General features: G+C 41.1%; 2 protein-coding genes across 5 annotated transcripts; one reads left to right on the top strand and one right to left on the bottom strand.

Annotated features, from left to right (window-relative positions):
• Positions 1-215: 215 nt before the first annotated feature.
• Positions 216-10,510, bottom strand: LOC139948770 (tRNA N(3)-cytidine methyltransferase METTL2-like). 2 transcript variants are annotated; one of them, XM_071947088.1, is made up of 9 exons: positions 10,388-10,499; positions 9,045-9,184; positions 7,793-7,884; positions 6,161-6,686; positions 3,872-3,932; positions 3,252-3,391; positions 2,212-2,318; positions 1,725-1,790; positions 216-724 (listed from the first exon to the last, which is right to left on the bottom strand). In XM_071947088.1, exons 2-9 carry the CDS (start codon positions 9,179-9,181, stop codon positions 552-554), a joined length of 1,302 nt encoding a protein of 433 aa, XP_071803189.1. In that variant the 5' UTR covers positions 9,182-9,184; positions 10,388-10,499; the 3' UTR covers positions 216-551. The 2 variants fall into 2 exon arrangements, with proteins under 2 accessions (XP_071803189.1, XP_071803190.1); XM_071947089.1 differs by lacking the exon at positions 9,045-9,184 and having other exon boundaries at positions 10,388-10,510.
• A 188-nt stretch (positions 10,511-10,698) lies between these two features.
• Positions 10,699-22,349, top strand: LOC139948914 (RNA-binding protein 45-like). 3 transcript variants are annotated; one of them, XM_071947278.1, is made up of 11 exons: positions 10,699-11,001; positions 11,492-11,708; positions 12,332-12,458; positions 12,893-13,018; positions 13,867-14,070; positions 14,675-14,821; positions 15,238-15,373; positions 15,877-15,978; positions 17,426-17,568; positions 18,689-18,833; positions 19,527-22,349. In XM_071947278.1, exons 1-10 carry the CDS (start codon positions 10,817-10,819, stop codon positions 18,811-18,813), a joined length of 1,512 nt encoding a protein of 503 aa, XP_071803379.1. In that variant the 5' UTR covers positions 10,699-10,816; the 3' UTR covers positions 18,814-18,833; positions 19,527-22,349. The 3 variants fall into 3 exon arrangements, with proteins under 3 accessions (XP_071803379.1, XP_071803380.1, XP_071803378.1); XM_071947279.1 differs by having other exon boundaries at positions 14,678-14,821; positions 18,689-22,349; XM_071947277.1 differs by having other exon boundaries at positions 18,689-22,349.
• Positions 22,350-23,202: the final 853 nt, after the last annotated feature.

Raw genomic sequence — 23,202 nt, 5'->3', positions numbered from 1 at the left:
TTCATGGATTTGTTATAGGTAGAAAATCAAAGTACAGCTTTGAAAAGATATCTTTTAAATCAACAAGATTTTGGTTTATGCTGTTTTGTTGTGTCTTTGTGGGGTGGGGGGAGCTTAATTAGCATACCTGTTCCTGAGTGTTTGAACCCTTTTTGTGCCAAGGTCGTACATGTACGATCTATTTTATATACTTTAAAAGTGCCACCAATCATACATTTTTGTACATGTATGTATACGATCCATAGTATACATATTAGTTGGTTTTACCCTTTCACCGATATGTGCAAGTACTGCATACTCAGTACTCTCCCAATGTCTGTGAAAAAGAAATCACAGGCATATTACTCGGGTGATTTTTGAACCCACAACCTGTGCTGATCTAGAGCAGATGTCTTACAAAGACTTTTCTTTATTACTGATGCAATCTCATAATGTACATGTTATCATGAAAGGGCAATATCACTCGAGGAATCCCATTCACTTTAGGATGTTCAAAGGCAACACAAATCAGTAAGACACGAGATACAACAAGAGTATCATTTATGTTCTCATCATGATTTGTCCACATCTGCCAGTTGGCTGGTACTCAGCGGTTTGCGGTATTTACACTGCATCCAGACTCTGTACATTGTTAGCTGGCGACCACGGTTGACCTGCAATCTGTGATCGACGATGTTCTGCACTTCATGAAGACCCGCTTTGGTAAAGAGAGTTCGGAGCTCATCTAGAAATGAGAGAACGTGACAAAACAATAATAATAATGGGTTCTTGTGTAGTGCTTTATCACACCTAATGGGCATATCAAAGCACGCTTAGTATTATGTGGAGCTACATTTTGAAGTACGAGACCTATTCCATTGCAGCACCAAGTAACGGTTTTACAAGGTGCTGTGGCGCAATATGCTGCCGATCAGGGGTCGATTTCACTAAGAGCTAAAATTGATCTTAACTGCAAATCAATCGCAGTTGCCAAGTAAAGTGTGACGTCACAATACAAATCGCTATGGTAATTTGTCTTGCGATGAATGTTATTGCTTTGTGAAATCGGCCCCTAAAACACTTGGGCGAGCCCCTTCTGTTTCCGATTAGTGCACTGGGTTCTTTTACGTGTATAACACAACATAATTTCCTACTTATTTTTTCAGAAAATGACTCTCACCACCTCAATGCAGGGTTTAATAATATTGATAATATCGAAGTCTTATCTAACGGGTGGCATGGTTGGCTTGTGCAAAAAGCGCTCGCCTCTCACCAAGGTGACCCCGGTTTGATTCCCCGACGGGGCCATATGTGAGTCGAGTTGTGCGTTGGTTCTCTGCTGTGCCACGAGGGTTTTCCAGAACATCCGGTTTTCCTTCCTCGAGAAAAATCAAACACTTTTGATCTTGGCTGTGCTCCGTGGTCATAATGGGTTGATGTGGCTGGCAGCCAAAGGCGCCCTTGCATGCCTGCTTCGCGAACACGCTGTAGCCACGTCCTTCGCAATTCAGCTCTTAGCTGCTAGTAAGCATGATTAGCCCCCCCAAATTATTATTATATAGCACATGTATCTACCAACAAGGTACTCAAGGCGCTTAGTATATACATTTATACAGAAATATAGGTTATTGAAAGTTATGAATTCTGAGACCCAATTATCTGGCACATTTAGCAGCCACAGCCAGTATAAGCCAATTGGAACTGACTGATCAAATGCTATTTCTAATGATTTATGATCGGCCTACCTTGAGTGAAGAAATAGACAAGGGTTCCGTCACCTCTGGCATAAAAATGATCCGAGAGACAGCGACCTGCAACGAAAGGAGATTTTTTGCTTGTTTTTACACACAGTTAACTGTTCTTAATTTATGGATTTACTTATCGCTGTGAATTTTTTAAAGCCCTTTTCACACTCTGGTTTCTGCGCCGTGTAAAAGGTTGTGTTCAAGTTTGACCAACATCCTTGGTCAAGACATCTGGCTCCCGAGACCAAGACCCTGGTTTGCCTTTGTCGCGTGAAAAGGGCTTAATAATTCTTACTTAATTTTTAATAAATCGGAGACTAATAATGAACGATTCTGAACCCTACAAACCTGCAATTCTGTGCAGCGTGGAAAATATCGACTACACATGCGCTTGTAAACAACTGCCTCCTAAAGCGCAGTATTGGGCTTTAACGCGCACAGGAAGCACGCCCTCTGCCTTCCTAAGATGCCGAGTTGCAACACTGACCTTTCTTGAAGCGGAGCTGAGCCAGATCATACCTCCCATAATCCCTCAGTAAGATCAGCCCGCCTGGCTTCAAACACCTCGCTAGTTTGTTGATAGACTTCTGCATCCTACAACGAGAAATAGAAGGACACATTATAAAAGCAGTTTGCAGATTCCGACGGCTCAAACTTTAAAATAATTTGGGGTGGGATAAAGTACAAATTACTAGAGCGGGATTCAAACCAAGGACGCAATACCTACAAGTGCAGAAACAAAATTAAAATCACATTAATATTTTTAACATTTTGGGAGAACAAAGAAAATTGCCTAGAGAGTGATTTGAACCTGTGAGCTCGAAACCAACGTGCCGGTGCCCTGGGGTAAATCTGTCCCTCGGAAATTTGTTCCCATATAGGAAATTAACATGAGCTGGAGGAGAATTCAAAACGGGGTAGCTTTGATCATGACGACACTCCCCCCTTTAAAGCCATTGGACACTTTCGGTAAACAGTATTGTCCAAAGGCCCACACTTCGTGTATCACAACTGATATACAAAATATTAAACCTGTGAAAATTTAAGCTCAATCGGTCATCGGGGTCGGGAGAAAATAACAGGGAAAACCCACCCTTGTTTCCGCACGTTTCGCCGTGTCATGACTTGTGTTTTAAATAAATCTGTAATTCTCGACAACGAGAATTGATAGTTGTTTTAATGTTTTCTCGAAAAGTAAAGCATTTCATGGAATAATATTTAAAGAGAAGTCTTTCACCATAACCTTCTGTAAACCCTGTAAGTTATTTGTAAATCGGTGAACTTTTATTTGATTTTTCTGATTTTGAGACCTCAGATTTAGAATTTGAGGTCTCGAAATCAAGCATCTGAAAGCACACAACTTCGTGTGACAAGGGTGCTCAATTTTCACAGGTTTGTTATTTTATGCATATGTGAGTGAGAAGACTGGTCTTTGACCATTACCATTATTGTCTAGTGTCTTTAAAAACCCATATTCTTCAAAATCTTCTTGACACATTTCTTTAGAGTACAACAATCTGCTCTTACTTTTCCGGATGAATGGCCGACAGGACAAATATGAGGATGATTGTGTCGAGACTACCTTCTGGAAAGGGCAAAGCCGCGTCACTGTCTGTGACGTCGTACACAAAGGCATGACATCGCTGTGGGTTGAAGTCGGGATGTTGCTACAGGCAAAAATAAAGAAAGAATTTATGCAGACTATTTCACTTTCTTTACTATTTTGTCTTTGATACAAAATGTTTGGTAGAGTTGACTTGGGTAGCCCTGACCATTCTTTTAAAATAAAATACCTGAAATTTCATACACAATGAGAAAAGAAACGAGGCAAACTTCTGGAAGGGTTTTATTGGCAGCCACGTTCCAAAGTTAACTTCTGTGTACCATTTGAAACTTAAAATGAAAGAGATTTTAAACACTCTATTTCTCATCAGGTTTTTTTTATCTTGAATTAGCCAATGACACAAATACATGTACGTGTGATCAGTGTGCCGAGTAAATGTTGACAAGCAGAGGGTATTTTCGATGTGCATCTTGGCAAAAAAGGCAGACAAATCTGCCACAACCTTTTCTTTATAAATCAATTAGTATAAAAACATCTTTCTTCCCAATTATGTTGTTAATAATTTTGACAAGCAAGCTGTTACCTTGACGATATCTATTGCCACACTGGAGAAGTCACACCCATAAACAAACAATCCTGGATCACTGAAAGATAAATGGGAAGGGAAAACAAACAGAAGGGAACATTATGGAACTTCAGTGTCACAGAGCAATGAGTATGTTTATGAAAAAGACAACAAAATTGTAGAAAATAAACACAACAGCATGACAGTAGTTTGGACAGCTATAGTCCCCTTACACTGGTGCCACATGTGGCTTCTGTCTGCTTATGGTTTGCCATTTCGGTAAAAACTGTGAGTGTCTTGAATAGCTTCGCTAGGTCAACCCCAATTTGCTCATCGGGGTGAGCCCCTGCTCATCCAGAAGAGTCCCTGACATGAACATAATCGGACACCAACTTTCCAAAGCATTCACACCAATGCAACTTGAGACAGCAGACCTTTGTGTGCGTTACATTGCTTTAAAGGAACACGTTGCCTTGGTTCGGACGAGTTGGTCTACGAAAAGCGTATGAAACCAGTTGTTATGAAATGCATATGGTTAGAAAGATGTTTTAAAAGTAGAATATAATGATCAACACAAGTATCACTCAAAATTGCACGGTTTTCATTTTACGTCGCGAACTAACACGGTCGGCCATTTATGGGAGTCAAAGTTTTTACTCCCATAAATGGCCGACCGTGTTTGTCAACGAGGTAAAACGAAAACCACGCGGCATATTTGTGTAGATCATTGTATTCTACTTTTACAACATCTTTCTAACCATTTCGATTTTATTACAAATGGTTACAGTACTCTTTTCAAAGACCAACTCGACCAATCCAAGGCAACGTGTTCCCTTAATAGTGCATGTGACATGGTATTTTGGCTAATAAACTCTAATCTGGTAAGCTGAAGTTTGTTGTGCTAAGCTATATTTGTGTTTAATCAACTTTATGAAAGAAGGCCCAGGGGATGCAATCTGCAAGCTTAAGGAGTGGGTGTCGTACTTCACCCTACACTGGTACCAGACTGCGAAAAAAGTACCATACCTTCTAGGCTAACATTGGGTGCATGGGTTTCCTTAGTTTTCTCAGCTGGTGGTGAGATGTGGTAACACCATAGAGCTATACATATTATTTATTATAACACCCCTTGCAAGTATTCTGCCTGCTCATTGGTTTAGAGCGCGTCACATGACATGTCTTAGTTTTGCTAGACGACGGCCGTCGGTTTGCCATGCGCTAGTCCGAAGACTAGCACATGGCGCAGTGCGCTAGTCCAACAGACTAGCACATGGCGTGCAGTACCCTGACGTCCGTTGCGTGTACGAGTATGATAAATTAATAGTCTGTAACCATTTCGGATTGCACGACACTACATGCAACACAGTAAGTAAAAGTGTTTGCAATCTGTATTCGCGTCGTCCGTGGATTGTAGCATTCAGGTCTGTAACTTAATAATAATAGTACAGTATTTAGAAATGTTTGGGGTGTTATAAAACAAATATTGACTGCTTTTACTCGTGAAATGGTTAAAAACTATGACTCCCTCGGTGATCCCCGCAAACAAGGGTGGGTTTTCCGTTATTTTCTCCCGACTCCGATGACCAAATGAGCCTACATTTTCACTGGTTTGTTATTTTATATAGAAGTTGTGATACCGGAAGTGTGGGCCTTTGACATTACTGTTTACAAAAAGTGTCCAATGGCTTTAAAGGCAGTGGACACTATTGGTAATTACTCAAAATAATTATTAGCATAAAACCTTTCTTGGTAACAAGTTATGGGGAGAGGTTGACAGTATAAAACGATGTGAGAAACGGCTCCCTCTGAAGTAATGTAGTTTTTGAGAAAGAAGTAATTTTCCACGAATTTGATTTTGAGACCTCAGATGTACAATTTGAGGTTCCAAATCAACCATCTGAAAGAACACAACTTTGTGTGACAAGGGTGTTTTTTCTTTCATTTTTATCTCGCAACTTCGACGACCGATTGAGCTCAAATTTTCACAGGTTTGTTATTTTATGCATTATGTTGAGATTCACCAACTGTGAAGGCTAGTCTTTGACAATTACCAATAGTGTCCAGTGTCTTTAAGCTAAGTTCGTACTTCCTTTGAATGCAAATGCATCACAAATTTTGACACTGCAGTGCTGTTTTCACAGCGACTGTTTTGCAGGAGTTGCGCGCAAGTCGTATCGCATTCGCAGGAAGTATAAAGAGGGCTTCAATCGCCACAATCTCCCGTAGACTGCTGCAAGGCAAGAGCCAGTTGGGTATTAATTGGGTAAACAGGCCACCCATCTGGAGAAGGTCAACTACAATACTCACATATTGGACTGTAGAATCGGGAAGATGGTGTTGCCAACTCCACACCCCACCTCCAGGATCCGAGTCCTGGCATCCCAGCCAGGAAACCTCTCGCTGTTGGCAACATCTAGCGGATTGGTGGGGTCTCCACAAGTTCTCTCATTAACAGAACAATCAACACCATTCACTCCATTTTGAGAGTCTTGTATCACGCCTTCTTTAGTGGATCTACAAGCTATTTGACTCAAGGGGACCGGCTCACAGTTTGCTTTAGCTCCACTTGAACTTGCCGCTCCTTCATTCTCCTTTGCGACACTTTCCGAGTTTCTTAACGGACTCACAGATTCCTCTGAACTTGGATCTGAATTGAGAATGGTAGGCTTTGCATCTGGGGCGGTCTGTACTGGTTCATCTTGCGAGGTCGTTGCCGATGTCTTAGCCAGCTCAGGGAACTCGGTGAAGAGCCAGTGACGATCCTTGAAGAAGCGATTCTGGTGCTGAGAATAGAAACCATCCCACTGGTTGTCGGCTTCTTTCTGCAGTTTCTCTAAATAAAAAATAGTTCAAGTTTCGGAAAATTTCTCAAACATTTTCACCTGAAGGGTGTGTACATGTACTATATACCGATAAGATTGAAAATACAAATCTTCACAAATATAATAATAATAATAATAATAATAATAATAGTAATAATAATAATAATAATAATGGGTATTTATAATGTGCCGGAATCCATCTAAAGATGCTCATGGCGCAGTGTCACAAAAAAAACGGGAAAAAGTTTGTGAAGTCCTCATTAGATGAGTCTTGAGGGAAGTTTTGAACAAAGCCATTGATGGAGAAAGTTAAACATGATATGGCAAGTCGTTCCACAATGAAGGGGCAGCAGAAGTAATTGATCTTTCACCCCCATGATGTTTTGGCGAGGGGTTTCCTTTAAAAGATATACACAAATGACACAGTACAACATGCCTCATAATAACCGACAGCACCCACAGCAATTGCCCTGTGCTTTTGCTGTGGTGCCCTTTGCAAAGTTCCAATACAAATTTCCATTTTCCTGATAGACGTACCCCTCACTGGAGAGACATAGCTGTGCCCCTTCAAGAGAGAAGTTCAAGGCCTGGTATAAAGATGGTCATGGCGGAAAACTTCCCTTGAGGTATCTTTGCCTGAAATTCTACAGCTTTTGAGAAACTGAGCTTTTGAGCCTTCAAGTGAACAGGGCCAAATTTCATAGAGCTGCTAAGCACAAAATTTACTTAGCATGAAACTTCTGCCTCAATAAAAACAGGATTACCAACCAAATTTCCACATGATTTTCAGGATGAGCAAACAACGGCTGAATACCAGTAACAAGCAATATGCAACAAATGTAAATTTTGGTTGGTAATCCTGTTTTTATCAAGGAAGAAATTTCATGCTAAGCAAAATTTTTGTGCTTAGCAGCTCTATGAAATTGGGCCCTGGACTCAAGCTCTGGCATTTCTGGCAGGAGTTGAGCACGAGTCAAATGATGCGAAATATTTGTTGCAAATTTGTGTCGTCAAAATTTGTATCGCTTTCACACTCGCGGGAAGTACATATACGAACAAGTTTTTATTGGCAGATAAGCGCTTTATATAAGACTTCAGTATTGTTATTATTAAGTACCTTGCTGTTCCTGATTCATAAATTCACTAGAGTTGGCTTCCACCTTCTTCTGTGCATCCTGCATCTGCTCCTCGCTCCAAACGACGTTATCCCTGTATTCAAAGATGCAAAGAAACAAGAGAATTGTGAAAATACTGGGTTGAGAATACCTTCTAGTCTGAGTCTGACAACTAGAAGTTTGAATCTGGTGTTGAGATCTTAGAAGGTACATTGAAATAATGGCATTCCAGCTTTTGACAACCCCTCTGGAGCTTTTTGATTCCAAGGAGCTTTTGGGAACACTTTCATCAGCACTATCAGATTAAAGGAACACAATGCCTTAAATCGGACGAGTTGGTCTATAAAAATCATTTGAAACCGTTTGTAATGAAATGGTTGGAAAGAGGTTTTAAAAGTAGAATATAATGATCAACACAAGTATCACTCAAAATTGCACGGTTTTCCTTTTACGTCGCTACCTAACAAGGTCGGCCATTTATGGGAGTCAATTGACTCCCATAAATGGCCGACCGTGTTTGTCGACGAGGTAAAAGGAAAACCACGCAATTTTAAGGCATGTTTGTGTAGATCATTGTATTCTACTTTTACAACATCTTTCTAACCATATACATTTTACAACAAACAGTTACAGAACGCTTTTCAAAGACCAACTCAACCGATCCAAGGCAACGTGTTCCTTTAAGAGTGAGGAGATCAAAGAGAACGACTTATTTTATTTGTGGAGTTTGTCTACCTAGGCAGGCTTAAAAAGTCTGAATTAAGATAAAAGTTTGAAATTATTTATAAGTGCCTTTTTTAGGCATCTGAAAGCACACAAATTTGTGCAACAAGGGCGTTTTTCACTTGAACACCCTTGTTGCACAAATTACATTATTCGCTTTCCATTTCGATGACCACTTGGGTAAAAAAATTCACAGTATATTTGTTATTTTATGCATGTTGGGATAGGCCTACACAAAGTGAGTTGGTCTTTGGTCGACCGATCCATTAAGCTCTGCCCCATGGCGTTTTGACCAATCACAATCCATTGCACAACCAAAAGTCTGACATGCATGCGCGCATGCTTGGCTCGCGCGGCAGAGTTGTGCAGAACGGCATTGGAGAGGCTCAAGTGTTCTTGCTCACACGTGCGCCTTGGGCGGAGCCTAATGGACTGGTGTATTATCAAAAGTGTCCAGTGCCTATAATGTTTAATCATGATTGTTTAAAGATTAGAAAGGATCCCAGCCCCCCGGACGGTTTTCAGACTTACCACAACTTGTGGTGTACGCCATCATAGTGTCTACAGGGGTAGAAAACCAGCGATTTTCTTTGAAAATGAACTTTGTTTCGCCAACGAGGAATAGACAGCCATCCAAGTCTATGAATCAGTTTTTCAATTGATGCCATGATCTGCAGTTTTGTGCGATTTCAAAATTAATTCAAATTGTTTTTCTTGTTGGGAATACTGTTTTATCTTTCTTTATTTTAACAGAGAGTAAACACAAACAGTGTCATGGCAGTGGGTACCGCAACGATGTAACAGATGTTAAATTTGCATCTGGATAAAGAACATTGATTTTGGTTTTTACCCATTCTCTTTTATCGTTTTGGTACCCGCTGCCAAAACATAGGATTTTGTTTTGTTTCACAGGACTCGGGAAGTATTGAGAATACAGTGCTAACACACATCGGTGTATGTGGGTAAAAACCAAAATCAATATTCTTTATCCCCGATGCAAATTTAACATCTCTTATATTGTTGCGGTACCCGCTGCCAAAACATAGGATTCGAACTGCCTCTAAGCTACCGGGAAACCTCGGTAGTCTAGTTAAAGACACTGCTCAAGAATTGCAGGGATTAGTCTTGGACTCTTGACCCAAGTCGTCAGCGATCAATTTACACGAAGTGACATAATTCACTATCGTCTATGCAGTACCGAGAATTGACGTCTTGGGCCAAGACTATTCCATTTTTAGGAAAGTGCTCTCTGTAGTCCATGTTGTACATGTGAAAAAGCCCTGTGAAAAAGCAAGATGGCGGCCGACGGCTTTGCTGCTTCACAATCATTCTTTCACAAAACAAAACTCAATTAAACGTAGTAAAAATCAACAAAATGTAACCAAAACTTATGAAAATTATCTTTTAGCTATTTACTTAACAGTTCTATACCTCTTGTGTGAATTTAAATGTATATTGGTTGAGTTGACGGCAAGTCGACGGCAAGACTCGTCAAACTCAAAGTCGTAGTAAAACTAGGTAGGACCCACAACCCAGCCTGCGCACTGCTGAAGAAGGAAAGATTTAATTTTTTTTTATGGCATAGACCTTTTCGCAAATACTGGGGCGCACGCGTAAAGCTTGGAATTTGGTGCATTGTGGTCTAGCTGGTGATCAAATTTGATCCATATCTATCCCACAATGCACCTCATTCAACAGTCTGCGCTTCTTGTGCAATGGTATTTGCGAAAATGTCTATTACTATTGATTGCCATTGCATTGTAATTGTCATGATTGTTGTAATTGTTGGTTGGGTCTTAACCCGACAAAGTTTTGACAATTTCTACACAAATACTACAAGTCGAGTTCAAATGCAAACACTGAGTAGAAATTACCAAGCATTGTGCTGAAAGACTTTATCGGAATCTGTCAGAAATCTGTTGCCAAACTGGGGTCTGCGGTCATCTTCTGTAGCACACATGGGTTCCTCTGTTTTTTCGGTGGCCATCATTGCAGAGAAAGTGCGCCCTCTGTTGATCTTTTTTGTTGAGTGGAGAGGAAAACAAAAACTGACGCCCCTTTAGGCGTTAAATCACTCATTTTATTTACGTGGAGAAACTAAACATTGGGCGCTGTTTACGTTTTATTCCGTTTGATATTGTTTATTCTTTTGGGCGATTTTATTAGCCCACGTAATTAACAACTTCACTGAATAAAATTTTCTCGTCAAACAGTGCAGCTGGATCGTCCAAGACGCAATTTTCCGACAATTTTCAACGCCCAAAATCAAGATTTTTCCCGAATTTCTATTGACCGAGAAGACCATGTCGTCACGCAGTGAATCTTACTACGGTGGCGGATGGTCAGATCAGCCAGGCCCGACCAGCGATCGCGACGATGATCGTGATCGAGGGGGGCGATTCGCAGGGTTCGCCGGTCGTGATCGGGACCGTGGAGGTGGCGACAGGGGCTCTGGGCGAGTCGATATGGACAAACCTCCAAATAGCCGGTGAATATTTACTTCGTTTAGATAGGGTGTGGCTTTTTAAAACCTTTATTGTTTTATTTAGGAAACTATTAGATCTTATTTTGTGTAGCTAAGTCTGATCGCTGGAAGTATATGCCAAAGGAGGGCAGAAAATAATGCAAATTACATGTAAGTAATGTTGTCGTTCTATTTTTATGTTAATTTATTATATTTGACCACACACTACACAGTTAATCATCATACAAAATGAAGAAGGCTGCATTTTGGTCATTTGTTGGCCTTTCTGTTTCTCCTTCTTGAACCCAAGACTAGTGTAGTAGACTTGGTAGAGGGGGAAAAGTGATCACTGCTGGAATCGACAATAACCTCTTCATTATGAAGTTCATATTTCATGAACATATTGAACGAAAAAGTGGTGGCAGGATACAAAAAAACTTGTCCATTTATTTTACCATAATAAATTGATAGAGCATCATATATATATTTTTATTTTTTTTATTTTCCAAATTAGACTTTTTATTGTCTGCGGGAGGAACCATACAGAGACTGAACTCAAGGAGCATTTTGAGCGATTTGGCACGATCGACGATGTCTGGCTTGTGAAGAACAGATCGACCAATGAGAGCAAGGGTGTGGCGTATATCAAATACGCCAAAGCGTCTGAGGCAGCAATCGCTATGGAGGAAACTGATAATAAGTGTATCGGGTCTGATCCTAAACCTCTAAAGGTATTGAAACTTGATGGGGCTCAATGTCAAAGTTTTTGAATACTTAAGACTGATGATAACTGCAAAGTTTCAAATCCTATCTTACTGTCCAACTCTCAGATTGGCCCAATTTCATGGAGCTGCTTCAGTATAAAAATATTGCTTAACAACTTTCTATTAAGCAAAAAATAAGTTGGTATACCAGTTGCAGTTGGTAAACAGTATGACATTGTTCTTAGCTGTAAATCCTTTTTCTGGTAAGCATACTTTTTGTGCTTAGCTACTTTCAGGCCCAATTTCCTCAAGACTGCACAGGGCTTGTATCTCAAAACATTGTTCCTTACCAGAGAGTTGTTTATATGATTAAAATCAAAATGAGTAGAACACACCATCTTGTTTAATAGTTTCTCATTTAAATTTTTTTTATTTTTAGAACAATCACCTAGAGAAGGTTTTTTAAATACTTGAAATGGGTAATAATACTCAAAGGAGTTGAAGGATATTTGTAAATTAAAAATGCAGTTTTAAGGTGTGTTACTAAGTATCTCCCTGATTGATGTATAAAACCTCCCTGATTGCAAGATGCAAATGTTGGCAGCTCTGCAATTGCACATTATAATTAATGTATCTATCATTTCTCGAAGGTGTTGATCGCAAACTCAAGACGCTCTGGGAGTAAACAGGACATTGATGGACAGAAAGAACTGATGCGTATCTTCATCATGGTCCCCAAGATCTACACAGACGATGATGTTCGGGAAAAATTCCAAGGTAAAATAAAAAGTTGTATGCGATTTTTCCCCCTGTGCTTTACCAATTTTTGCATTTATGACATTTATTTCATTTATTCATTCTGGTTGCGAAGCTAAGGACTCTGAGAAAAGTGAACTTAACCGCTATACAAACCCCACTGAGAATGGAGAAAGACAGAGAAGGGAGATTCAGTTTTATATTTTACATGGATGCGCAAAAAGCTTGTGCAACTGGGCAAAGTAACAAGTTACACAAGATCAAAGTTGTTTAACTTGTTTGGCATTTCAGGCAAAAATATTTCAAGACAAGTTATCCACCTTGACCATCTTTTTACCACATGTATCTTAAGCAAGATATTTTTCCAAGCTTGGTAATTTTTTTTTTTTCCCTGTTTGTTTCTAATTTTACTTTGTGTTTTCACCCTCTCTATCTTCCTTTTCCACTCTGGATAGCTTATGGAGAAATCGACCACATCAATCTACTCAAAGACAGAAGGTCGGGAGAGAATAAGGGATTCGCTTATGTCAAATTCCGCAAAGTGTCCAGTGCAGCAGTCGCTATAGAGAGCTGTGATCGAGGTAACATTTCTAACTCCAACTCCAAAGGAGGATGACTTAGTCTCCTCTAGGTTCCCTCTCCCCCCTGTGCTTGTCACCAACTGATTCAGTTCAGTGAGCACTTACATTTACGCCGTCAACTCAACAGGATTCTAAAGTGAATTTAAACCTTGATTGTTGGTGGAGTGCAGATCAGACACAAAAGTGCTACCATAAATAAGACTTGAGTCACACACTCCCTACCCACTCCCAGTGGGTTTTAGGTTCAAACCCAACCTCGCTACCATGGACAGCGTGCCGTATCACGCTAGCTCTGCGTACGTCTCTAACCCCTGGGAGGGAAACTCCGATCCGTGTCTTTGATTGGCTATCAAATACGGGCAAAATATGAAACGCTGTGCGTCTTCAAAAAGCGCTATAAGCCAAAACGGGTGCATATAAAGATGTACGTATTCACTTTTTTGTCACGCAACACTGAACGCCATGGCAAGTTTATGACTTTTATTACACAAAGCGCATCCATGAGCGCATCCAGCCCGTGTTCGACTAACACCCAACACAGAACAGTCACACTTCCACCCACCTCCAGCTTATCTTGTTCCTATTACTGCCTTTGCGCACCATCAAGCCAAGCCCAACTACCAGCTATCTCCATAGGCAGAACTAACATGAGTCCAGCTTTCTCCTGAATTAGACTCTTAGAGCATACAAATCAAAATGTTGAGAAGTGTTTTACACAAAATTTCCAGATTCTTGCAAAGACCTCTTTTGAAATTAAACTGAGCATATTAGAAAATATAAATAACAAAATTTCAAGCCCCTGGTTAATAAATGAACCTTTTTCATTTCACTTTTGTTTGTCTTTTCAGGTTTTAAGGCGATCTTGGCTGAACCTAAGGGCCACCGGAATCGAGATGAACCCATACCCAGCCAGATGCACGAGTCGACATTCACCGGCGGTGGTGGTTTCCGACCAGACTCGGCCTTCGATCCCAGATCCAACTTTGCACCGCCGGCCGTGGGCGGTGGCTTCCATGCGTACGAACCGAACTCATATCACCATCCTGCAGCAGGTATGTTCTAAAGGTTTCACTAGGTGGCAGCAGACATGCATAAAGAAACACTGTTAACATAGGTTTTTTGTTTGGCTTTGGCGCTAGCTGAGAATTGCCCATCTGTTTTCCCTGAAAGTGGAGATGCACAAATAAATACACATGCAGTGTCTCCAGGTTCTACTTGTAAATTTAGACTTGACCTAGTCTGGTCCCCCTGTCTTCATCCGCAGACCCAGTCATTTCATTGGATACAACAATTTCATTGGATAAGCGTGAAGTGACGTAAGCTTTCCAAATCTGTGTTTTGATTGGTCCAAGGTGATGTTTGTCAGCTCACTACGGGTCTGCATGTAATGGGCATTATGTACATGCGCATGCATACAATGTTGTTTTATATGTATACATGTACTCGTACATGTACGTAAGATTTGACTGCAAATCTCCATGTGAAGTGAAGGGGTCAAAGGTGCTTTTGTAAGGATCCTGTTGTACACTCAAGGCAGATGTTCAGGCTAGAATGTACCCACCTCCACTATTCATCCATCATAGTCATTATCTCCTTAGTCGTGAGATTTGTTTTTAAATCAAAGAGTTTTCTCTTTTTTTCTTTGTTTCTCAACAGCAGTGACAGATCCTCAGATCTCCCCAAAGCTTTACGTTGTCGTCAACGGGAGTGTCACAGAGAATCAACTGAGGGCGCTGTTTGATCTGGTCCCCGGATTGGAGTACTGCGACCTGAGACAAGAAAGGGGGGACTTTGGGGTCAAAGGTACTATCCCTCTTTAAGCTCTGTCCCTTCAGGTCGTTAATTTCAATTTCATATAGATCTGTAATGATCACAAGTTAGTTAATTGTGAAATTCAAATCAATTTGATGGAAGTCGGTTGCCCTTAATATTTTACGAAAATGTCGCATCCCCCGAATCTCATACAAAGCCACGTCCCAGGTTTTATCGTAAACTTGGGCATGATCCCTGGCTACTATACAGCAGTTACAGGTTGTATGGCTTCTGACTGGCACCCTTAAGTTAACATAGTGACAATATAGGGAGACCGACAACATAAGGCTCAGTTGGTAGAGCGACGGCAATTCAGATGCCACAGATTAAAATTATACTCTGATCAATGTTGTTTGGTTCGGCCAAAACTAAAAACAAAACTGGGATTTTGTTCTCTACACCTGTAGGAATTGCATATGTACGTTACAGCACTGCAGTTTCAGCGGTCTACGCTAAGCAAAAGTTGGACCGGTTTGAGTACCCGCCAAGCTGCCCGCTGTCGGTGAAATTTGTTGAGGAGCCCGGGTCTCCCACCGACACTGTGTAAGTACAGCAGATCTTTGACACAACTTAGTAATATTAGCACCTAACAATTCCCCAAATTGTCCATTGTTGAGATAGTAAGATTTCCCTGTTTCTGTTCCGGCCCTTGCGCACCATCGAGCCAAGCCCAGTTACTAGTTAAATTCAGAGTACTTAAGCAGTTTCTATCAACAGAGTCCAGCATTCTCCTGAAGACGATAAGAGCATACTGATCGAGATGTTGAGTTGTCAACCATCGGTTCTTTTCAGAACACACCTTCAATCTTCAAACGACAGCTCAAAACACCTCTTCAAACAAGCTTTTTAAATCCTGGACTTTTGACTTTGGGAACCTACACCCTTGAACAGCATTTTTTGTCAGATACTGTGCGCTTTATGTGCTCTATGTTATTATTGTTGTTATTAACACTAAAAGCGAATTACAATTGGTGCTACTGCTAACCTCACCTAGTCACTGTTGAGATGTTTGAAGTAAAGCCATTTTTGTTTCTCTACTTCGACAGACGAGCTCAGGTGCAGCAGGGCCAAGCACAATTACCAAGTTACACCATGGATCCGACCATGCTTCGGCTCCCAGCACAACAACCCCTTGTACACATCGACTCGTAAGTACTGTTTGTTTGTTTGTTTAGATACTCCTACAATATGTTCTGCTGCCTCAATGCCTTAGCCTCTTCATATCTCACTGGCCTAATGTCCATCAAAGAACCTGTCAGCTTTCTGCGTTCCTGTTCCCAAACTTCAATTTTTCGCATTCAAACAACCAAAAAACATGAGGGACCCCCTCATACCCCAAGTTCCACCCCGGGGGAGGACACACTCGGCCAAACCACCATCCAGTGGCCGAAGCAGGCAACAGCGCCACCAACCGACTGGTGGTGCCTCGTTCTGAGGATGACTAGTGATACTAGTCGAAACGTAAACAAAACTACGTGAGTATTTGGCTGTGTTTCTTAGAAAATACATTTAATAAACCAAAAAACAGATAGGGGGGGGGGGATCATGCCTTTTCTATCACTACTTCATTAGCCAATTCCCAAAATTTGCTTAAATCTCACCTTTTTTACTAAAGCCTACTTAACGGGGCTATGAGCAATTACTGCTGGATTGACGCCTTATAAATTTAACAATTGATTGATTGATGATCTTCCCATCAAGGGAACATGGCAAACTCCCACAATGATATAATAAACACTAAGCTAGCAATGAACAGCCAATCTCTCTCATACGAACATTGGATTAACGTCTATGATTATGAACTGCACAAATCAAGAAATTGCGACTCGGTAACTAGACGACGATACTTATTCTAGTCAGTGTGAAATCCACAGTTAGCTTGGTAGGATTTGAACCTACAACCTTGTAGTTGCAAGTCCTGCAGTCTAACCACTGGAACTCGGTTAGCTTGGTAGGATTTGAACCTACAACCTTGTAGTTGCTAGTCCTGCAGTCTAACCACTGGACCACGGTTAGCTTGGTAGGATTTGAACCTACAACCTTGTAGTTGCAAGTCCTGCAGTCTAACCACTGGACCAGGGTTAGCTTGGTAGGATTTGAACCTACAACCTTGTAGTTGCAAGTCCTGCAGTCTAACCACTGGACCACGGTTAGCTTGGTAGGATTTGAACCTACAACCTTGTAGTTGCAAGTCCTGCAGTCTAACCACTGGACCACGGTTAGCTTGGTAGGATTTGAACCTACAACCTTGTAGTTGCAAGTCCTGCAGTCTTACCACTGGAACTCGGTTAGCTTGGTAGGATTTGAACCTACAACCTTGTAGTTGCGAGTCCTGCAGTCTAACCACTGGACCACGGTGACATACTGTATAGCATCAGTTTGAAAAAAAGATATTCTGAAAATATTCTTAAAAAAATCAAGGGCCCTGTGTTCCAAGGTTTTCATCTGTAGGTTTCAGTCAATTTTGTTTGTCAGGAATTTTTAAGTTTATACAAATGCACCAGACACTTCAATCTCCCATCACCTTGACTGAGGTTAACTTCACCTTTCAACTCTGACCTTTCAACTCTGAACTTTTGATCCCTATTATATCAGTGAGTGCATGGAGAGACTGTTCATCGTTTGTAACCCTGTCGCACCGCCGCCGTCGGTTCTAACCGATATCTTCTGCCGATTCGGGAACCTGATCGAGTGCTACATGTTGAACAATCGGAACTTTGGCTATGCCAAATATGCAGGTATGAATGTTAACCCTGATAGTATTATTATTATTGGTTTATTAAAACACATTCAAACATTGCAGCTACAAGCTGAATTGAGTTTAAAATACAGAGATTCATAAAAAAATCGAAAAGTTTAAAAATTATCAATGGCAAGTATTGTGTGAACTCTCCTGCTGATTGTCAATTTGAAACCCAAATCCATTCTACAAACGTACGATTTTTTTGCCTTTTTTTTTATAGTTAAAGGGTTTGGGTACTTTCTGTACACCACAAAACACAACTGTCCACAGATTTACAATAAACTTACACGATTTAAAGATAATTATGGTAGAAAGCTTCCCTTGAAATATTACTTGATGAGATGCAGTAGTTTTTTAGAGAATTGAGTGAAACAGTTTCACGAAAACAATCTTCTCAGTGAGGCGAAAATTATTTTAGCAAATTATTTTAGTATGTACAACGTATTGACGCAACTCTCCTGAAAACATTGCCCTGGTTTTTTTTTAAACTTTTGTTCTCAAAAACTGGACGACTGATGAAGCTGAAACTTCTACAGGTAGATTATATAGGGTGTCGTGGCGCAGTGGATAAGAACACCGAACTCAAGCTCTGGTGCTTCTGTTCAGCAGAGTGTGGGTTCGAATCCTGGTCGTGACACTTGTGTCCTTGAGCAAGACACTTAACTATAATTGCTTCTCTCCACCCAGTGGTAAATGGGTACCTGTGAGGGCAGAGATGGTTCTTGTGATTGATTTAGCCGAGTAGCGCATATTAATGTTGCACAAGGCTGTATACTCGCCACCAGGGAGCCGAGATGGTTTAAGGAGTGATTTAAGGCCCAGTGACCAGGGGTAATAATGTGAAGCGCTTTGGGACGCCCTTCGGGTGTGAAAAGCGCTATATAAAAACTGGTTATAATTATTATTATTATTACATTACATACATCTTCAACCACAGTTTGTAGGGGTTCATGTCATGGCCATAAATTTGCTTTACAAAAGGTATCAAAATCCTTTAACACTATATTCTCAAATGAGATTACAAAATGGTGTACATTCTGAAACCCAATATTCAAAACATCAGTGCATCGTACTGACTTTTTCGTCTCCGGTAACCCCCGATATTTGTTGCGCAGATAAGAGTAGCGCCCTCAAGGCTATCGAGATGATTCACGGCCAAGAGGTATCGGGTATCCGCTTTAAGGTAATGGTGGCCGACCCGCAAACCAACGACACCCGCAAACGCCCTCGCACAACCTGATTTCATCCATGCCAATGGAGGTAAGTATGTAACGACTAGAAAATAAAGCGTTTAAACTTTTTCAAGCATGTACATTTTTATATTATCTAGTCTTCTTTTTTATAACTTGTCTCTTTGTTTGAGATGCAACTATGCAAGTAGGTCTGATATATAAGCGGTAAGTATCCATAAATGTTATTCTGACTTGATATTTTGTACTTAAAACGAACGCTGCAATCTTAACTATTTAACAAAAAGACAGGAGACGTTTTGTTTGTGTGTGTGACAAGATTTCAACAACCCAACATACGTTTTTGCCTAAGTACATTTCGATCTACAAGACCCGTTGTATAAATGAAGAATTTCTTGAAATTCGAGCTCTGTGCAAATATAGCTTGAGCGACCTTCCTGACACTTGGAATAGATAAGTTCCTCATAGACGCCATCTTTACAGGCAACTTGGCTTTTGGCCGCGTCAAGCATTCTGACTTTTCTACACGGCCAAGCGGTTCACACACCAATCATGCAAGGAGTTTGATCAAACTTCCACCTGATGTTCACGGTAGCTACACAAAACGTTGTTGTGTTTAAAACAATTTACAAGCTTGTAAAGATGGCCAACATACACATTGTTAGTTAACTCTACGAACTATTTTTAAATACTTTTTACCACTGAGGTACGTGGCTTTTCATTTGACTTGATGTACTGACCTTTTGTATTCCTCTCCATACAGACAAGGGGACTGACTCACAAACCACAAGAAAATTTACAGATAAAAAAAACCCATTGACCTAACCTCTGACCTTCGGTACTGACCCTTCACCTCTGACCCCCCCCCAGAAACACTCCACGCACCAAAGATTGACCCCTGCCTGTGTTAAGACATTTGACCCCTGACCCAATGACCCCTTCGGTTAACAACCAACTGACCCACGAGACAAGCTGCTTCTGGAGGCGCTATGTTTATGAGTCTTTGACCTTTGACACGAACAACCACGATGTGCTCGCCGTCTCACTGGAGGATTTACAAACAAAAAAACAGAAACAGGGATTTGTACATGTGACATCTTCTCGAAGCCGACGCTGACTTTTAACAAAAGAGTGACAAAAGTGCATTGAACTGAAGAGTGGTTTGGACAAGATTTGAAGCGTGACAACTTCAAAGATGGAACTGTGGAAAGCAGGACAGAACTGACTCGAAGGAAGACTAGCAACAGAAGGGCGAGCGGTTTTTTTGACCTTTGACACTTCCACCAACTACTACAACCCGAGACGTTGCTGTTTTACAAACTGTCCGCAACACAACTTCAGTACCCTGGACACACGGAGACACCATCCCATGGACCATCGACGACAGAAAACAATTTTTACTGCAAACAATCTCTGACACCTGACCTGACCTTCAACAAGACTGCTGCAATTTTATAAGCGGGGATGTGACGACAACTGAAAGGCATTTTGACTTGAGCGTAGTAGGATAGACGAGGCAGTGACACCCAGGAAGGCAAGACCACCCTGGAACCATGGATCGTACCGGGTGACAAGTGACAAAAGTGACAGTCACAGTAAACAACCGGGACATGTGACCTGGACACCAACGGTGACCTTAATACAAGAAACTGGGGCCTAATTTTCCTAGAGCTGCTAACACGAACAAGTTTATTGGCCAGACACAAAATTAGCAGGGAGCCAGTTTCAAACAATATCCGAGGACAGTTTGGCTGGTGACGTGCTTATTTTTATGAAGCACGTTTTGTCTTTCTCTGCTTTGCAAATTTTCTTCGCATAGCAGCTCTATGACCTTTGGCCCCTTTGGGTTTGACCTCAAACTGTGACCCACAGCTTGACACTTACTAAACTCTACTAACAGAAATAATGAACAGTTCTAAAGTGTATATACATGTACTGCTGTGAGTTTAGGATTTGGATGGCCCTTCCCAACAGATATGCCCCTCACCAAATTCTTCAGGGCTGAATTCCTGTTCACCATAAGCCCTAGCAAACAATTATCTGCTCAAATAATGCATATTCAAATGGTTAGCAAGGATTTTTTGCTTGCGCCAACATGCGTCATGTTGTGATGCTCTTTTCCCTTATTCAGCTAGCTCAGAAAAACAGCGCTTACCCTAAGCTGAAAATGATGACTGTATTTTTAAGCACAGAACTTACACAGTTAGCACAGAAATTTGGTGCTAAGCTAACCAGTAAGTGGAGAACGGTGACATTAAGCGCATAATTAAGCTGTTGGTAGAGCCATGCAGTTGGTAGTGGTGGTTAAATTGCCGAAGCCTTAACTTTTATCAGCAAAAAGTTTTGTGATTTCTGAAATTTGGGAAGTGGCCATTTGGACCTTATATGACATACAAAACCTCTAAATCATGTATTCCACGAACAAACTCTAGGCAAAAGGTATTTATGATAAAATCTGCTTTAAGGTGCAATATTTTGGACTCCATGTTGAACTGACCAGAGACAAATCACCCACTTTGAATAGAATTGTTGTAATAATGCATTTTTATTTTGTGTTTTTGTAATTACTTTGGCATATCTTCGGTAAAGTGCTGTTTGTTCTTGCTTTGTACCTCATTGTTTATCCTTTTTGTATCCGTTTTAGTAGGACGTTGGAACATTTTTCTGTGTAACTTTTGAATTGGACAAGACAATTTGGGTGATTGGTAGACAATCTTAACTACCCTGACTTATCTAGGAAGTTTGCCAACTTGGTTTACTGACATGAATTTGGTACGTTTTATTCTGGTACAGTTTTTTCCCCTCGGTAAACGTCAACGATTTACAGGTTTTCTTTTGGGTAGCATTTGCTTTTTAAAGGTAACAAATGTTCAGTATAAAAGATGATCTTTTTACCAATTTCAATGTGGATGAAAAATGGAGAACAAACTCACAAATTTGTCAGAGAAATTTCACCACTACATTAGTGGCTTCATCAGACTGGGAACTCATCACAGCTGGTTAGTAACAAAGGTTTTTCTTTTTCAATACCGTTTTTTTTACTGGTGGTATCTGTCTTGTGAGTACAATTGTTGAAGCTGGGCTTAGCTTTTAACACCGACTTGCTTTTACAATGACAAAGGGAAAAACCAGAATTGAAGTGAGAGTTAAATTGATATTAAATTGAGTTAAACCAACGGTTCTTTTCAGAACCACCCCAACTCATTTAGAGATTATTACATGGTGTTACCGCAAACTCTTCTATATCTTATCTCCACCATGCAAAGTTTCAAATCCTACTTAAATTGATATTGATTGAAAATATCTGATTGGGGGAACTGAGTGTGCTGCCAGCTTGGGTTATTTCAATGGTGTTAGCTTCCCTCAAGGCCTTCGTAGGCAAAGGTTATGGTTCTACTTCTGTCACGTTGGTTGAGAGAATTGGGTGACTTTGGAGGTCACGAGGTGGCAGTAGTCTCACCAATGCCCAAATTCATGGCTTTACTAACCACAGAATTATGCGATTACCTCCCATAGAATTACGCGCTTTATAGTGTGGCGTATTTAAATCACAAACTTACTCAATAAGCAGAGCCATGCTATTGGACTCGGGGGGGGGGGGGGGGGGGGGGGGGGGGGGTATACCCCTTGATCTTTGGAAATGCGCATGCATGAACTCTGGAAATTGTCCAAGCATGTCTGCTGCCACCTAGGGCTCTAAAGTGTGCCATCGTGTACAGCAAAGAGCAAGTTCGGATGAGCGAGCGACTAGACTTGACCAGAAACTGTGACGAACTGACCGAAGTAGACCATGCTCAGTGCATGGTTCGATAATGGGTGCATTCATTTAGCTTCCCTGGGTTGACCCCGGTCTGCCCCCGGTGCGTTCGAATAGCTTTGGCGTCATTCCAGGGGGTCACCCAGGTCAGCCCCCAGTGCCCTGCTTGTGGAGTGGTTCACTTGGGGGCTGGCCCTAGGTGCATGACGTCACTACGAGAGCGGTGAGTGATCGTTCGTTTAGCTCTTGTCAGGGGCTCTGCCGACTGCCAATGCGGAGTCGACCCAGGGAAGCTTATCGAACGCACCCATAGTCAAACCTCCTTTTGCTCTATGGTTTCTGGTTAGTCTAGTCGGTCCAGTAGCCACCCAAACTTGCTCCTACTTGAATTGCGCACACATCACATGAACATAGGTTTAAAATGCTGGACTCGAACTTATGTGCCCCCTGTAAATTTTAGTCTTATCTTTGTTACACTACTGCAATGGAGACGGACAACTTAAACCTGGGCTTGACATTAAACATTAGGACTGTGTGTTTTACCCTGTCTAATGACTTATCAACTTTGTTGTGTTCCTCACTGTTGGAATCTTACTTGATTGAAACTTGATTGTCATGTTAACATGGATATGTGGTTAATTGGTGGGGGGGGGGAGGGGTCCTATCTTGAGATATATGTTCT

Source organism: Asterias amurensis, chromosome 16, assembly GCF_032118995.1.
Source record: "Asterias amurensis chromosome 16, ASM3211899v1".
Taxonomy (NCBI): domain Eukaryota; kingdom Metazoa; phylum Echinodermata; class Asteroidea; order Forcipulatida; family Asteriidae; genus Asterias; species Asterias amurensis.
This window is presented reverse-complemented; position numbering and strand designations above follow the sequence as displayed.

Coding starts and splice junctions, on each gene's coding strand:
- LOC139948770 (XM_071947088.1), bottom strand. CDS start 9,181: ATGGCATCAATTGAAAAACTGATTCATAGACTTGGATGGCTGTCTATT. Junction 2,319..3,251: donor TCGGCCATTCATCCGGAAAA/GTAAGAGCAGAT, acceptor TTCTCGTTGTAG/GATGCAGAAGTCTATCAACA. Junction 725..1,724: donor TGTCTATTTCTTCACTCAAG/GTAGGCCGATCA, acceptor TCTCATTTCTAG/ATGAGCTCCGAACTCTCTTT.
- LOC139948914 (XM_071947278.1), top strand. CDS start 10,817: ATGTCGTCACGCAGTGAATCTTACTACGGTGGCGGATGGTCAGATCAG. Junction 11,709..12,331: donor CTGATCCTAAACCTCTAAAG/GTATTGAAACTT, acceptor CATTTCTCGAAG/GTGTTGATCGCAAACTCAAG. Junction 15,979..17,425: donor CCCCTTGTACACATCGACTC/GTAAGTACTGTT, acceptor CTATTATATCAG/TGAGTGCATGGAGAGACTGT.